The sequence below is a fragment of the Cyprinus carpio genome, unplaced genomic scaffold (genome assembly GCF_018340385.1).
Source record: "Cyprinus carpio isolate SPL01 unplaced genomic scaffold, ASM1834038v1 S000000168, whole genome shotgun sequence".
Classification (NCBI taxonomy): Eukaryota; Metazoa; Chordata; class Actinopteri; order Cypriniformes; family Cyprinidae; genus Cyprinus; species Cyprinus carpio.
The window spans coordinates 95,133-111,711 of record NW_024872919.1 but is presented as its reverse complement, the minus strand read 5'-3'; the positions used below and the strand labels follow the sequence as shown (position 1 = coordinate 111,711).

The window sequence follows — 16,579 nt, the reverse complement described above, 5'->3', positions numbered from 1 at the left end:
TCAAGTCAGATTTCAATCGATCTGCACAGCACCGCAATAAAATGAACACACCTAGTATTTTCTCCTCTTTACAGACTTCATAAAAAAACAGTCAACCAGTGCTTTCTAGATCCCTGAAACTTTCCCACACTGCTGATTTAAAACAAGCAGGTGAAAATGACATGAATATGACAGAATTAAGCATATTCTGGCAGGTCAAGTGAGTCAAGCTTGCATCGGTTGACTCTCAGCTGATCCACATCTACCTATAGGAATATGATGCCTTTCATAGCATTCCTATAAAAGGTCTGTTCAGTATTATTCAGCAGCTTTATCTCAGGAACAAATTAGACGGCGAATTCTGTCTTTATAGGAAGCGTACAATCAGGAATTTTGCGAGAGGGGTTAGTTTCCCACACAGTTCCTCATTAGACTCAAGTTTGTGACCTTGAACGTGAATTCGCTGCATTGATTGATATGAGCTGCAAGGAATTGACGTGAGCAAACACTGCTTTTTGCAACGATATATCATTTGCCTGCAAATCATTGTTGAAGTGGTGCTAACGTGTCTGCATCAACAACACTTGTACACAAGATCTACCTTCCCCGCTGGAAGCAGTAAGATATCAAGAAGCAGATCAAACATCCACATCAAAGCATGCTATTCCACCAATTATTTATCTCTGAATGTCTTCACAAAGCGAAGCTAAGTTTTTTTTCTTTTATTCTCATTGCTAATGCTGTTTTGGCAAATATGACAATTTGGGAGGCATAAGATGAAAATGCCCGATCACCCCCATAACGCAGCCTTGTTTTAGGAACGACTAAAAGACCACTCTGAGAAGAGCACAAATTTCGACTAGGTGTTTAGGGAATTAAAAGCTCAGCCAAGTACTGAGGAGCCAGACCATGCAGTGCCTTTAATGTTAACATGAGAACTTTAAAATCAATACGAAATCTAACCGAGAGCCAATGCAACAATTCAATGCTAGTATTGGGAATGCTGTTTTTTAAACTTATCCAGCTATTGTTGACAACACTCTGTGTTTAAGTCAGTGACATGCTGTTGCTTTAAGCTATCTAGTGTATCAGTAACATACTTGTTACTTAACATACAGAATGTAAATTTTGCTACTAAACATTGTCACTTAAATGCTAACAACGTTATCTTGATAAGGGTAATATGCTTGTTGCTAATCTTCAGGTATTGACCATATGTTTGTTGTGCCTCTAAGTCGAACACACCTAGTATTTTCTCGTTCCATGCTGCTGAGTGATTTGTGATTGTAGCTCCGTGTAGCTTTACTTTTCTGTTGAATCTTACTATCATTCTTTTGTTTAAAGTGATAAAATATAAACTTAATTCCCACAATATATCTGATATTATCTATCAAACTAATCTGACTAATTTAATTGTTCCCTTTAAATTTGAAATTGTGAGTGCAGCATGTTAGCATTCGTTGGCTGGTTAGCTTTTCATTCACATTTCCATTCGCATCTATTGCAGTTTTCTTTTCTTTTTTTCGCTCCGTTTCTTTTCTCTCTTGCTCCGTTTTTTCACAAGTACATCATACAACAGTGGTAAGTCAGTATGATTAAAGAGATTATTACATTTTGAATAATGATATTTTTCATACAAAAATGAATCGATTCGCTACAGGAGGCCTTTGTTCACCCCCTGGAGCTCTGTGAGGCACTTTTTATTGTGGATGGATGCATTTTAACTTATTTTGGACTGATGAATTGCAACACCCACTGACTGTCATTAAACAGCTTGGAAGATCAAAGTAAATTTTTAATATAACTAAAATTAGATTCATCTGAAAGAAGGAAGTCATATACGCCTAGGATGGCTTGAGGGTGAGTAAATATTGGGCTTATTTTAATTTTTGGTGAACTTTCCCTTTCGGGGGTGGGGGTGGGGTTGGGGGGTTTGGGCTATGTTACAATTGCCAGCTGGAGTGCCCATGAGCTCCGCTAGAGAGCACTCCATGCCTTATCTTTGCCACTCAAACCCGGACTACATTTCCCATAACCCTATTTCAAATCAGGAGGACTATAAAAGATGCACCCATTCATACATGTGCCGTTACTTTCCAAACAGGCAATCAACTCTGACACACCACTGAATGCGCTGCACAAATGTTCTTCGATTTTGGTTAATATAATCCTTAGGTGTTTAAAAGTATAATTTCCTTTTTTCAGCTTCATTTAAATTTGCAGCTAAAATAACTAAAAATAAAAATATTTTAAAGTTTAAAATTAGACAGCCTTTGTAGAATGTAGGTAATTACGCTGTGAAAATTACCCCAAAGCACCACCTAGTGTCCAACCTACTCTAATACTGTTATAAAAATTATGACATGGAGTGTAAGCCATACAGTTCTGTGTGTGATTTCACCATATAGCCCATCGTTGCTGTTTCATGGTCTACAACATGAAAGAAAGCCATTAAAACATGTTCATGAAAAATGTGAAACATAAGGACACAACTATGGGGTACCACTGCTCACAACAGAGAAAGGAACCTCAAGCTGACCCAGGTAAATGTGTGCAGATGTATAGGGCGCCATTCTTGTATTTTGCCTGGGGCCCCCAATTCACTAAATCCACCATGTCATGTTTTCCCATGTTTATTTATCTCTTTGTTTATTATATTCTTATTTTTTTTACTTTTTTACTGGTTTGCCAGTACGTTGGAAAGGAGACCAGAGGCCGTTTTTTTTAATGGATGTCAGTGAAGGAGAGGCTAAATTATTATTATACTATTAGCTAATCTCCAACATGTTTTACGCTAAAAATAACTCAATCCAAAAGTATTACTTAGAGTTTATACCGAATAAAAAATGCTGTTTTATAAGAGAAGTCACTGACTTTTTGCGACAGGTGGGATACTGCTTACGGCATTTCTCATTCATTCCTATAGTATCCGTAAACGGAGACTGAGTGTTGCACAACTCTGACTGAAATTCAATGACATCAAGGCTTTAATGTGATTGGTTATTAAGGCACACATGATCCAAATTGACCGTTATGCTTTCTCCAATAGTAAGTAATACAGACCCTCTCATCTCCCGATAGTAAGACAATCTCTGTTAAGGACTGCCTCTGTGACTCTGCTAAATCTTTGCAAAGTCATGACTCCGTTAACACTGCATTTCTGAGTTTTGGCTTCTGTGGATTTTGACCTCCTGTGTGTTCCTGGACTCCCTTTTTTATCTGTTTACTGTTTCCTGGACTTTCATAGACTATTGTGAATAAAAGGCTGCATTTGGATCTTCTCTCTAGTCTCGGAGCATTGAATCATAACAGTAATCATCCCTAAATACCATCAAGCATATAACAACCTCTGCTTTGCATCAGTGTCCTGATCAGCTTGTCAGTATATGTATATAACATACTGTATTTGTTACATTATCAGATAAAACCCACAAATAATAGCATTGTTACATGATAATATAAATGACATTCTATAATCACATCTTTATACACAATGTTATACCTGATTCCAGGCCGTGAATCTTCACTCTTAAAGTTTAGTGGATCAATCATAGACACGTCACTCCTCATAGACACACAGCTGGACTCTTGTTCTGATCTCTTCTGATGAACTGAACTAAAGAGAGAAAGAGTAAAGATAATAATTTATCAAATTCAATTTAAAGAGCACTTTATAATAATTTCATATTATGTTTATAACTGTGTTTTTAACTGTGATAATATATGATTATACAAAATGCCATGATATAATAGTTTTTTTTTATATAGATGTTTATACCTGAGATAAAAAGTAATTTTTTTTAACCTACTATATGCAATAAATCAACAATACATTTATCATTTTAAAAAATCACTTTAAAGAGCACTCAATTATTTTCTTTATACAAAAAAAAAAAAATGCCTACAAAGTACAGAAATTTCTTGAAGAAAACACATGATAATATAAAATGTCATACTACAATTATATTTAAATTTACATTTAGTCATTTCGCAGATGCTTTTATCCAAAGTGAATTACAAATGAGGACAACTGAAGCAATCAAACACACAAAAGAGCAATAATATACAAGTGCTGTGACAAGTCCCAGTTAGACTAAGACAGTACAGTACACATAGCAAGGTATTTATTATATTTTTTTAAAATAATAAATAAAAAGAAAACAAGTAGTAAGAATAGAATTAGAATAGAGAGTGCAAGAGTTAGAGGGTCAAATAAAGATGGAAGAGATGTGTTTTTTAGCCGATTCTTGAAGATGTCTAAGAACTCGGATTTGAGTTGGGCAGGTCATTCCACCAGGAGGGAACAGTCAATGAAAAAGTCATTGAAAGTGATTTTGTGCCTCTTTAGGGTGGCACTATAATGTGTCGTTCACTTGGTTCACTTGTCGTTCATTTTACCACAATCATACTACAATCATATCTTTATACAAATGTTATACCTGATTCCAGGCCGTGAATCTCCACTCTTAAAGTTTAGTGGATCAATCATAGACACGTCACTCCTCATAGACACACAACTGGACTCTGGTTCTGATCTCTTCAGATGATCTGAACTGAACTGAACTGAACTAAAACAGACAGAGAGTAAAGTACATTTTTTCAAATTACTATATGCAATAAATCAACAATACATTTATCATTTAAAAAAATACTTTAAACAAAAAACTAGGGCTGTAGTACTTGAGTCCGGTCTTGAGACATTTTTCTATCGTCTCGGACTTGTCTCGGACTCGTTGGTGTTTGCACTCGGACTTGTCTCGGACTCGTTGGTGTTTGCACTCGGACTTGTCTCGGACTCGTTGGTGTTTGCACTCGGACTTGTCTCGGACTCGTTGGTGTTTGCACTGGACTTGTCTCGGACTCGTTGGTGTTTGCACTAGGACTTGTCTCGGACTCGTTGGTGTTTGCACTTGGACTTGTCTCGGACTCGTTTGGTGTTTGCACTCGGACTTGTCCTCGGACTCGTTGGTGTTTGCACTGGACTTGTCTCGGACTCGTTGGTGTTTGCACTTGGACTTGTCTCGGACTCGTTGGTATTTGCACTCGGACTTGTCTCGGACTCGTTGGTGTTTGCACTCGGACTTGTCTCGGACTCGTTGGTGTTTGCACTCGGACTTGTCTCGGACTTGGTCATTGGACTCGCCAAATGTTCTCATTGGTCTCGACCGAGTCCATAAAAAAAAAATTAAAAATTCTCCTTCAAAACAAAACCACATTTGCATGTTGCGGCTGAAAACGTGTGGAAAACGCTAGGCGCGCCGCTTTCTCCTTTTTTCCAAAGCACTCTGTAGCCTGCGCTCTAAGCTTGCGCTCCAGTGGCGTCTGCTGTTGCTAAGAAACCATGACCTGCTCTCCATGAAGACGCAGAAGTTTCAGCAAAAAATAAATAGATTTCCAGCACTAAAAATCCCTTGCAGTAGCTCTGCTAACAAATTCATTTTAAAAATGGCTATCCTTGTAAAGCTATGATCAGCTGTTTCTCCATCTTGGCTTACCTTTCAATTTTGTTACAGGAAAGGATGTGCAATGACCAGCGGCGCACTTGCTGCGTTCTGAAAAGTTTAGATGTTTCTAATTTTAATTTTCTACCTGTAAGATTGTGTTTTATTTATGTCTACACATAGGTAGCCTTAAACTTACCCTTTACAATAATGAAATACTAATTAATGTTGTACAGTATAGGGGTTGCAAGACTACTGATTTCTACTAGTCGATTTTTTATTTTAAAAATACTTGAGTAAACTCGACTACTCGTAGTTCATTCTATTGTAAATGAAGACACATTAAATAGTTTTTTTTTTAATCAATAAACGCTTATTAATCTATAGCCTTATGTAACAATTACATATGTAATTTTGCAAAACTTTATAATTATGACATTGCATATTTAAATTTTCATGTATCAGCCAGTATTTGTATCTGTAACAATCACAACATTTTTCGTATCTGCATTCGATACAACGTCGTACAGTTACTTGATAAGACCGTTATGACTTTTTATCTTTTTTTTCATAGTTATCACTGAACAAGTATGTCGTGTTAAACTAAAATAATTATTAATTTCTAAAATAATATTTAACATGCAAGCAGAGAGATGTCATGACAAACATTTAGTGATCATCTGAACACTACTGAATCCATTCAATGCGCACATTTTCATTACGCAGAACTCTTTAAGCCAGTCTTAATGTTTAGTGAACTTCACTAAACAAATGTGCGTGTGCCGCGCAAACCAGCAAAAGATAACGATGCAAACATGTAGGACAAGTAGAAAATGTATCCGTATCTACGCTGATTATTAGCCTACTTTTGAGAGAGAACTGGTTTGGTTTTTGAGAGACTGACACGCGCAACGCGGCTGTTTGATTGGTGAGCGCGCTGTGCTTGTTTCATTCATTCGTTTCATATTGTAGCCTAAAGTTTAAATCATTGCCTTTTAAATATATAGACACAACCCTAATTATTACATTACATATTTTATTTTTACACGCAACATAGATAAGGTCATAGAAAGTAACAGCTCCATGCAATATTGTAATCCTAAAATTCACGTACTTGTAAACTTTTTTTATGCATTATGGTTAATACATGCTCGAGTAGTCGACTGTTTCCGACAGCGCTCGACTAGTCTATGGAAGCCCTAGTACAGTATGACAAAAATTTTGCTGTATTTATGTGCACATGCCCAGTAGAGCCAAACGTATCCCTTCTAGCCTTAACTGCGCGCATTTGTCATATCCCGAGCTTTGCGTGTGTGTGCTGCGCCAAGGCATCAGTCGAGAGTTGAGCTACAACTGGCCTTAACACTATCTGGATGTTTCTAGTGTGTCTAGTAAGAGCTTGATTAGCTGGTTCAGGTGTGTTTAATTAGGGTTGGAGCTAAACTCTAAAGGACACCGGCCCTCTAGGACTGAGTTTGGAGCTGTAGGGTCAAATTATTTTTATGTACTTTTTTACATTTTATTTACTTTATAATGCTGCTGTTGCTGACATTATGTTTGTGCTCAAAAATTAAAATGACTGATGCCTCGGCGCAGCACACACACAAAGCGCGGGATATGACAAATGCGCGCAGTTAAGGCTAGAAGGGATACGTTTGGCTCTACTGGGCATGCGCACATAAATACAGCAAAATTTTTGTCATACTGTACTAGGGCTTGCATAGAGTAGTCGAGCACTGTCGGAAACAGTCGACTACTCGAGCATGTATTAACCATAATGCATACAAAGAGTTTGCAAGTGCGTGAATTTTAGGATTACAATATTGCGTGGAGCTGTTACTTTCTATGACCTTATCTATGTGGCATGTAAAAATAAAATATGTAAAGTAATAATGTAATAAAGCCTAATACCTGGATAATGGCTTCAAAAACGAATAACAAACAAGGAATAATTCTGCCTGAATAGTCGGCTGAAGCTGGCACAGTCCGGTGTTTGCTAGATAACAGCTGAGTCATGTGATCAGCGCAATAGTATACACAGACCTCAAAATTCACGAGTGTGAAGTGAATGAATGTAAACTTTATGAGTAAAAAAAAGCGCAAATCAAACACCGCATTAGTGTTTCCTCTCTGTGCATCTCTCAGAAATCAGAGCTTGGCAGGAGTAATATCACCTATAATAATACATCATACACATTATATTATTTGTATATATTTAAAAGGCAATGATTTAAACCTTAGGCTACAATATGAAACGATATGAATGAAACAAGCACAGCGCGCTCACCAAACAGCCGCGTTGCGCTTCTCAGTCTCTCAAAAAACAAACCAGTTCTCTCTCAAAAGTAGGCTAATAATCAGCATAGAATCGGATACATTTTCTACTTGTCCTACATGTTTGCATTTTATCTTTTACTGGTTTGCGCGGCACACGCATATTTGTTTAGTGAAGTTCACTAAACATTAAGACTCGCTTAAAGACTTCTGCGTAATGAAAATGTGCGCATTGAATGGATTCAGTCGTGTTCAAATGATCACTAAATGTTTGTCATGACATCTCTCTGCTTGCATGATAAATATTATTTTAGAAATTAATTGTTATTTTAGTTTAACACGACATACTTGTTCAGTGATAACTATGAAAAAAAGATAAAAAGTCACAACGGTCTTATCAAGTAACTGTACGACGTTGTATCCGAATGCAGATACAAAAAATGTTGTGATTGCTACAAATACTGGCTGTTACATGAAAATTTTAATATGCAATGTCATAATTATAAAGTTTTGCAAATTTACATATGTAATTGTTGCATAAGGCTATAGATTAGTAAGCGTTTATTGATTAAAAAAACTATTTAATGTGTTTTCATTTACAATAGAATGAACCACGAGAAGTTGAGTAACTAAAATAAAATAAAAAATCGACTAGTAGAAATCAGTAGTCTTACTGTACAACATTAATAAGTATTTCATTATTGGTAAATTTAAGGCTACCTATGTGTAGACGTAAATAAAACACAATCTAACAGGTAGAAAATTAAATTAGAAACATCTCAACTTTTCAGAACGCAGCAAGTGCGCCGCTGGTCATGCACATCCTTTCCTGTAACAAAATTGAAAGCTAACCCAAGATGGAGAAACAGGTGATCATAGCTGTACAAGGATAGCCATTTTTAAAATGAATTTATTAGCAGAGCTACTGCAAGGGATTTTTAGTGCTGGAAATCCATTTATTTTTTGCTGAAACTTCTGCGTCTTCATGGAGAGCAGGTCATGGTTGCCTAGCAACAGCAGACGCCACTGGAGCACAAGCATAGAGCGCAGGCTACAGAGTGCTTTGGAAAAAAGGAGAAAACTGCACGCCTAGCGTTTTCCACACGTTTTCAGGTGTGACATGCAAATGTGTTTTTGTTTTGAAGGAGAATTTTTTTTTTTTTTTTTGCTGGACTCGACAGCGAGTCCAATGACCAAGTCCGAGACAAGTCTGAGTGCAAACACCACCGAGTCCGAGACAAGTCCGAGACGATAGAAAAATGTCTCGAGTCCAGACTCGAGTCCAAGTCCGGACTCGAGTAATACAGCCCTAACTCAAATTAGATTCATCTGAAAGAAGGAAGTCATATACGCCTAGGATGGCTTGAGGGTGAGTAAATATTGGGCTTATTTTAATTTTTGGGTGAACTTTCCCTTTCGGGGGTGGGGGTGGGGGTTGGGGGTTTGGGCTATGTTACAATTGCCAGCTGGAGTGCCCATGAGCTCCGCTAGAGAGCACTCCATGCCTTATCTTTGCCACTCAAACCCCGGACTACATTTCCCATAACCCTATTTCAAATCAGGAGGACTATAAAAGATGCACCCATTCATACATGTGCCGTTACTTTCCAAACAGGCAATCAACTCTGACACACCACTGAATGCGCTGCACAAATGTTCTTCGATTTTGGTTAATATAATCCATAGGTGTGTAAAAGTATAATTTCGTTTTTTCAGTTTCATTTAAATTTGCAGCTAAAATAACTAAAAATAAAAATATTTTAAAGTTTAAAATTAGAGAGCCTTTGTAGAATGTAGGTAATTACGCTGTGAAAATTACCCCAAAGCACCACCTAGTGTCCAACCTACTCTAATACTATTATAAAAATTATGACATGGAGTGTAAGCCATACAGTTCTGTGTGTGATTTCACCATATAGCCCATCGTTGCTGTTTGATGGTCTACAACATGAAAGAAAGCCATTAAAACATGTTCATGAAAAATGTGAAACATAAGGACACAACTATGGGGTACCACTGCTCACAACAGAGAAAGGAACCTCAAGCTGACCCAGGTAAATGTGTGCAGATGTATAGGGCGCCATTCTTGTATTTTGCCTGGGGCCCCCAATTCACTAAATCCACCATGTCATGTTTTCCCATGTTTATTTATCTCTTTGTTTACTATATCATTATTATCTTCTACCTATTTACCGGATCAACTAAACAAAATGAATAATTATCCAAAAGCTCTCATCTCCTAAACACAACAACAATCATCCCTAAATACCATCAAGCATATAACAACCTCTGCTTTGCATCAGTGTCCTGATCAGCTTGTCAGTATATGTATATAACATACTGTATTTGTTACATTATCAGATAAAACCCACAAATAATAGCATTGTTACATGATAATATAAATGACATTCTATAATCACATCTTTATACAAATGTTATACCTGATTCCTGGCCGTGAATCTTCACTCTTAAAGTTTAGTGGATCAATCATAGACACGTCACTCCTCATAGACACACAGCTGGACTCTTTTTCTGATCTCTTCTGATGAACTGAACTAAAGAGAGAAAGAGTAAAGATAATAATTTATCAAATTCAATTTAAAGAGCACTTTATAATAATTTCATATTATGTTTATAACTGTGTTTTTAACTGTGATAATATATGATTATACAAAATGCCATGATATAATAGTTTTTTTTATATAGATGTTATACCTGAGATAAAAAGTAATTTTTTTTAACCTACTATATGCAATAAATCAACAATACATTTATCATTTAAAAAAATCACTTTAAAGAGCACTCAATTATTTTCTTTATACAAAAAAAAAAAATGCCTACAAAGTACAGAAATTTCTTGAAGAAAACACATGATAATATAAAATGTCATACTACAATTATATTTAAATTTACATTTAGTCATTTCGCAGATGCTTTTATCCAAAGTGAATTACAAATGAGGACAACTGAAGCAATCAAACTCAACAAAAGAGCAATAATATACAAGTGCTGTGACAAGTCCCAGTTAGACTAAGACAGTACAGTACACATAGCAAGGTATTTATTATATTTTTTAAAACAATAAATAAAAAGAAAACAAGTAGTAAGAATAGAATTAGAATAGAGAGTGCAAGAGTTAGAGGGTCAAATAAAGATGGAAGAGATGTGTTTTTAGCCGATTCTTGAAGATGTCTAAGAACTCGGATTTGAGTTGGGCAGGTCATTCCACCAGGAGGGAACAGTCAATGAAAAAGTCATTGAAAGTGATTTTGTGCCTCTTTAGGGTGGCACTATAATGTGTCGTTCACTTGGTTCACTTGTCGTTCACTTTACCACAATCATACTACAATCATATCTTTATACAAATGTTATACCTGATTCCAGGCCGTGAATCTCCACTCTTAAAGTTTAGTGGATCAATCATAGACACGTCACTCCTCATAGACACACAACTGGACTCTGGTTCTGATCTCTTCAGATGATCTGAACTGAACTGAACTGAACTAAAACAGACAGAGAGTAAAGTACATTTTTTCAAATTACTATATGCAATAAATCAACAATACATTTATCATTTAAAAAAATACTTTAAACAAAAAACTAGGGCTGTAGTACTCGAGTCCGGACTCGAGTCATTTTTCTATCGTCTCGGACTTGTCTCAGACTCGTTGGTGTTTGCACTTGGACTTGTCTCGGACTCGTTGGTGTTTGCACTCGGACTTGTCTCGGACTCGTTGGTGTTTGCACTTGGACTTGTCTCGGACTCGTTGGTGTTTGCACTTGGACTTGTCTCGGACTCGTTGGTGTTTGCACTTGGACTTGTCTCGGACTCGTTGGTGTTTGCACTCGGACTTGTCTCGGACTCGTTGGTGTTTGCACTCGGACTTGTCTCGGACTTGTTGGTGTTTGCACTAGGACTTGTCTCGGACTCGTTGGTGTTTGCACTTGGACTTGTCTCGGACTCGTTGGTGTTTGCACTCGGACTTGTCTCGGACCTCGTTGGTGTTTGCACTCGGACTTGTCTCGGACTTGGTCATTGGACTCACCAAATGTTTCTCATTGGTCTCGACCGAGTCCATCAAAAAAAAATAAAAAATTCTCCTTCAAAACAAAACCACATTTGCATGTCGCAGCTGAAAACGTGTGGAAAACGCTAGGCGCGCCACTTTCTCCTTTTTTCCAAAGCACTCTGTAGCCTGCGCTCTATGCTTGTGCTCCCTAATTATTACATTACATATTTTATTTTTACATGCAACATAGATAAGGTCATAGAAAGTAACAGCTCCATGCAATATTGTAATCCTAAAATTCACGTACTTGTAAACTTTTTTTATGCATTATGGTTAATACATGCTCGAGTAGTCGACTGTTTCCGACAGCGCTCGACTAGTCTATGGAAGCCCTAGTACAGTATGACAAAAAATTTTGCTGTATTTATGTGCTCATGCCCAGTAGAGCCAAACGTATCCCTTCTAGCCTTAACTGCGCGCATTTGTCATATCCCGAGCTTTGCGTGTGTGTGCGCTGCGCCAAGGCATCAGTCATTTTAATTTTTGACCACAGTCATAATGTCAGCAACAGCAGCATTATAAAGTAAATAAAATGTAAATAAAGTATTTAAAAATTATTTGACCCTACAGCTCCAAACTCGGTCCTAGAGGGCCAGTGTCCTTTAGAGTTTAGCTCCAACCCTAATTAAACACACCTGAACCAGCTAATCAAGCTCTTACTAGACACACTAGAAACATCCAGATAGTGTCAAGGCCAGTTGGAGCTAAACTCTGCAGGCACTGGCCCTCCAGGATCTAGTTTGGAGACCCCTGTCCTACAGAGCTGTTACTTTGCACATGCTTTTTGATCATTACAAATAATAATGTAAGATTATTTTCTTAGAATAGGAAATATGCTGTCTCTTGCATCACATACATTAGTTAAGTATTTTTCTCTCATTTGGACTCAGTCTTGACTTGGACTCGAACCTCTTTGGTCTCGGCTTTGACTCGGTCTCGACTTGTCCTGGTCTTGGACTTGACTTGGACTTGACAAAGCTGGACTTGACTACAGCTCTACAAAAAACTCTGTGTGTGTGTGTCACATTATGAGATACATATTAAAAAACAATGTACAGGAATTTCTTGTAATAAAAAAAAAAAAAAAAAAAACATAATAATATAAAATGTCTTACAACAACTAGAGCTGTAGTCAAGTCCAGCTTTGTCGAGTCCAAGTCAAGTCCAAATCAAATCCAAGACCAGGACAAGTCGAGACCGAGTCAAAACCGAGTCCAAAGAGGTTCGAGTCCAAGTCAAGTCCAAGTCCAAATGAGAGAGGAAAAATACTTAACTAATGTATGTGATGCGAGAGACAGCATATTTCCTATTCTAAGAAAATAATCTTACATTATTATTTGTAATGATCAAAAAGCATGTCCAAAGTAACAACTCAGTAGGACAGGGGTCTCCAAACTAGATCCTGGAGGGCAAGTGCCCTGCAGACTTTAGATACAACTGGCCTTAACACTATCTGGAAGTTTCTAGTGTGTCTAGTAAGAGCTTGATTAGCTGGTTCAAGTGTGTTTAATTAGGGTTGGAGCTAAACTAGAAAAACAATGTCTATTGTGTTTTAACACAAATTGGAGTATGTCATGAAAGAAAATGAAGAATAAAAAATATGTATAGAATATTTATAAATTTCAATTTAAAAAACAATTACAAAAAAAAACATAACATAAAACACACAATCAAAAACACAATCTTGCTCAGGATCTTAAGTAACAACTTAATATACAATAAACAAAAAAAAAAAATTATTCATTATAAAAAAAATCATTATTCATTCATTATTGACAGCGTCTGTAAATATTATATTCTGTAAATATTGAAAACGTTTATTTACGATTGACGTGACAAACTTATGGCTTTTATTTATTTTCAGTTCCACAATTACACAAATGGAGCTATAGACACAATAAATTCACATGAAACATACTGAAATCTTCAACATTCGGCCTCATAAAAAAATTATGAACGCTCAGCATGTTCACCTCGGTTAGAAACACACCTTTTTATTTTTAAAATGAATCTCTATGAACAAATAATGACTTAAACATAATATTCTCACTTAACAATAAGATAAAATAGAAGGGATATTATATTGCTCCAGGTCTTCAGTTACAAAAACGGACAACATGGCACAAATGATTTTTTTTATTCAGCTCTACATAAATAATAACTTAAAACATTTTGACATTTTTACTTAGCCTCAAGATTAGTTAGAAACCAACAAATAAAAACTGAGCTTAATCACAAGTAATTTACATAAAGCATATTGACAGCTTCTATAATGGACATGGAGATTATGGACACATTGAGCTATAACTTGGTTAATAGCGCATATCTGGGTAAGTGCCTGGGTAAATGTATGTATTAAAAAAACAGTATCAACAGCACGTTCTATATTTGAGTCTGACTGAAACAACAGGAGCTGTTTTTGTTGTTTACAATTTCCACGCGAATCCCCGTTTTAAACAAATTTTTAAGACTTCAAATCATTCAAGTTTATAACTGACCAACCTCTAAAGAAAAATTTATAGTTGTTTTTGGTAAGGAATATGTAGCTTTGGAGGCGCTGCTGTGGCGCTGTACAAACGCTTCCAGTGTGAATACACTGGTGCAGCTGCAGTGACGCTGTAGTTACACTCACACGCCGCTCACGCTTGCAGTGTGAAACAGGCGTAATGGTGTTATTGTTTTCAATTAATATTAAAGTAAAAAAAAAAAGACAGCCATCTTTCTATAACATAATAGATTATTTAATGTGTTTCTCATAGTACCTGCATCCTGGAAACAAATCTTCATCTCCAGATGTTTGAGTCTGATCCATGATGGATCTGAACAGTTTGATCTCCACTGACTCCAGATGAAACTGACAAACAGCCACACAAACTAAGATAATCAAACAGACCTAATACACCTTATTCTGGAAGTAAGTTATTTTCTGTGAATGAGTTTTGATGCATCAGCAGATACAGTTAAATAAATAGAAGAATAACAGTAAACTGAAAAAAAACTGTGCTACAATCCAGTGTGTATATGCGTACAATAATTATTTAAAATAATCAGATAAATAACAGTGTGCGATATCAAGCAGCATAATAACGTAGTGTACAGCTAAACTACTGGAAGCAAATGACACACCGGAAGCCTCGCGCGTTCTTACATTAAAGGGGTCATAAACTGCATTTTTACAATTATTTTATGATGTTCTCTGAGGTTCACCAATAATGTTAGTGTGAAAAAACACGCTTCTTCAGCGAGTGTCCATTATAAAACACCTGCCAGACATAATAAGCAAACAGTCTAGAACAGTAACAGCTTGCGAAACACTGTGGTTCAATAGGATAGAAAACAATCCTTCCTTTTCAAACTTTGGAGGTGTGTCTCCCTTTCACCCTAATGAAGAAACAGTATTCCTCTTCTCCTACTACAAGCGCTTATCAGTGGGCGGGGCTAAACATGCAGTTTTATAGAAGCTGGTGTTGATCTTCTGCAGTGGTGGGCTTTCGCTGCACTATTTAATCATAATGTGGCACATTCCACAAACAAGTCATTTTCTGAGCTTGGTTTCAATAAAATATATTTTTAAACTAACCAGAAGGTTATGAGTTTTGCATTTTACAGTATGTTTGTATAGTACATTGGCCGTTTTTATGTCTAAAGATCAAGGGAAATTTGATTTCTAAGTTCATGACCCCTTTAAAAATAAGGTGCATACATTTACGCTGAATGAGAGAAATAACTGGAGAAATAGATTACGAGCTGCCTTCACTCAAATACATAGAGAGAGTCATATGTAAACACAGTCAGCACGAAACACACAAGAAACCTTGCTCATTTGATTTAGGATGAAAAGTATCATACATACCGATTCACATTCCCATCAGGTAGCTGCACACAAATTCCTACTTTAACATTTGTAAATGACTATATTAAAGATTTAAAGATATTTTGTATTGTAAATCATCGATTCTGTCTGTTTAACATGGCGACAACAACTGTGTTCATTTACTTTTACTTTCACTCTTGACTATGGGTTGCCAGATCCTGGGAAAATGTTCCACATCCCAGATAGCACTCTTTCATCATGGAGTCGCCTCTATAATGCGTGTGTTATGCAGAAGACATATTTTTTTAAGAGGTTTGCTCATCTGAAATATGTTGCATACACTGTGAAAATTTCCACCCATTTCAGCTTAAAATAATTAAGTTCAAAGGCTGGGTCATCCCTGGGATTTGGTAATATTTCATGTTGGGTAATATGCATAAGAATACAATTACCCTGCCTCACTCATTTATTTATTTATATAAAATAAACATAATTCTAAAGGTCAATTATATTCACTCCTCATATGGGGAATTATGTAACTGCTCCATAGGTACTGTACACTCAAATTTACAAAAATGAACCAAACAATAATAAAAAACAAAATCAAGACTTACCAAATATGAAAAAAAAAAAAATCAACTTGCAATTTGTTTAAATATTAAACATAAAACATTAAACATCATATTTTCCCACCTCAGACATTAAAGACCTTTTATTATTTTCTTTCTCTTTTTTTCAGATTTAGTCACATTTTATTCTTAACCCCTTAATCAGATCAATATTAGTTATGAATTTCGCTGAACCCACCGAATCTACGCAATCTTCCATCCGTGGAAGCGGAAAAGAGTCAGGGTTTGTAACACTATTTAATTTCCTATAATCAGTGCAAAACCTATACGTCTTATCTCTCCTTCTCAGACTGTGTGGACAGATGTCTTATACACCGAACGAGCTGACATTAAGAGTAACTTCGTGACTAATCTGTGTTTTCCACATGGACA

The 16,579-nt window shown here is 36.4% G+C and overlaps 1 protein-coding gene across 1 annotated transcript in view; it reads right to left on the bottom strand.

Moving 5' to 3' along the window:
* The window catches only part of LOC109054615 (NACHT, LRR and PYD domains-containing protein 12-like), a 55,980-nt gene extending 40,208 nt beyond the window's left edge, over nucleotides 1–15,772 (bottom strand). The window contains 6 exon segments of the mRNA XM_042753842.1: nucleotides 3,482–3,595; nucleotides 4,419–4,547; nucleotides 10,136–10,249; nucleotides 11,069–11,197; nucleotides 14,527–14,618; nucleotides 15,618–15,772. Coding sequence (XP_042609776.1) covers nucleotides 3,482–3,595; nucleotides 4,419–4,547; nucleotides 10,136–10,249; nucleotides 11,069–11,197; nucleotides 14,527–14,576 — 536 coding nt within the window. The 5' untranslated portion in view covers nucleotides 14,577–14,618; nucleotides 15,618–15,772.
* Nucleotides 15,773–16,579: the final 807 nt, after the last annotated feature.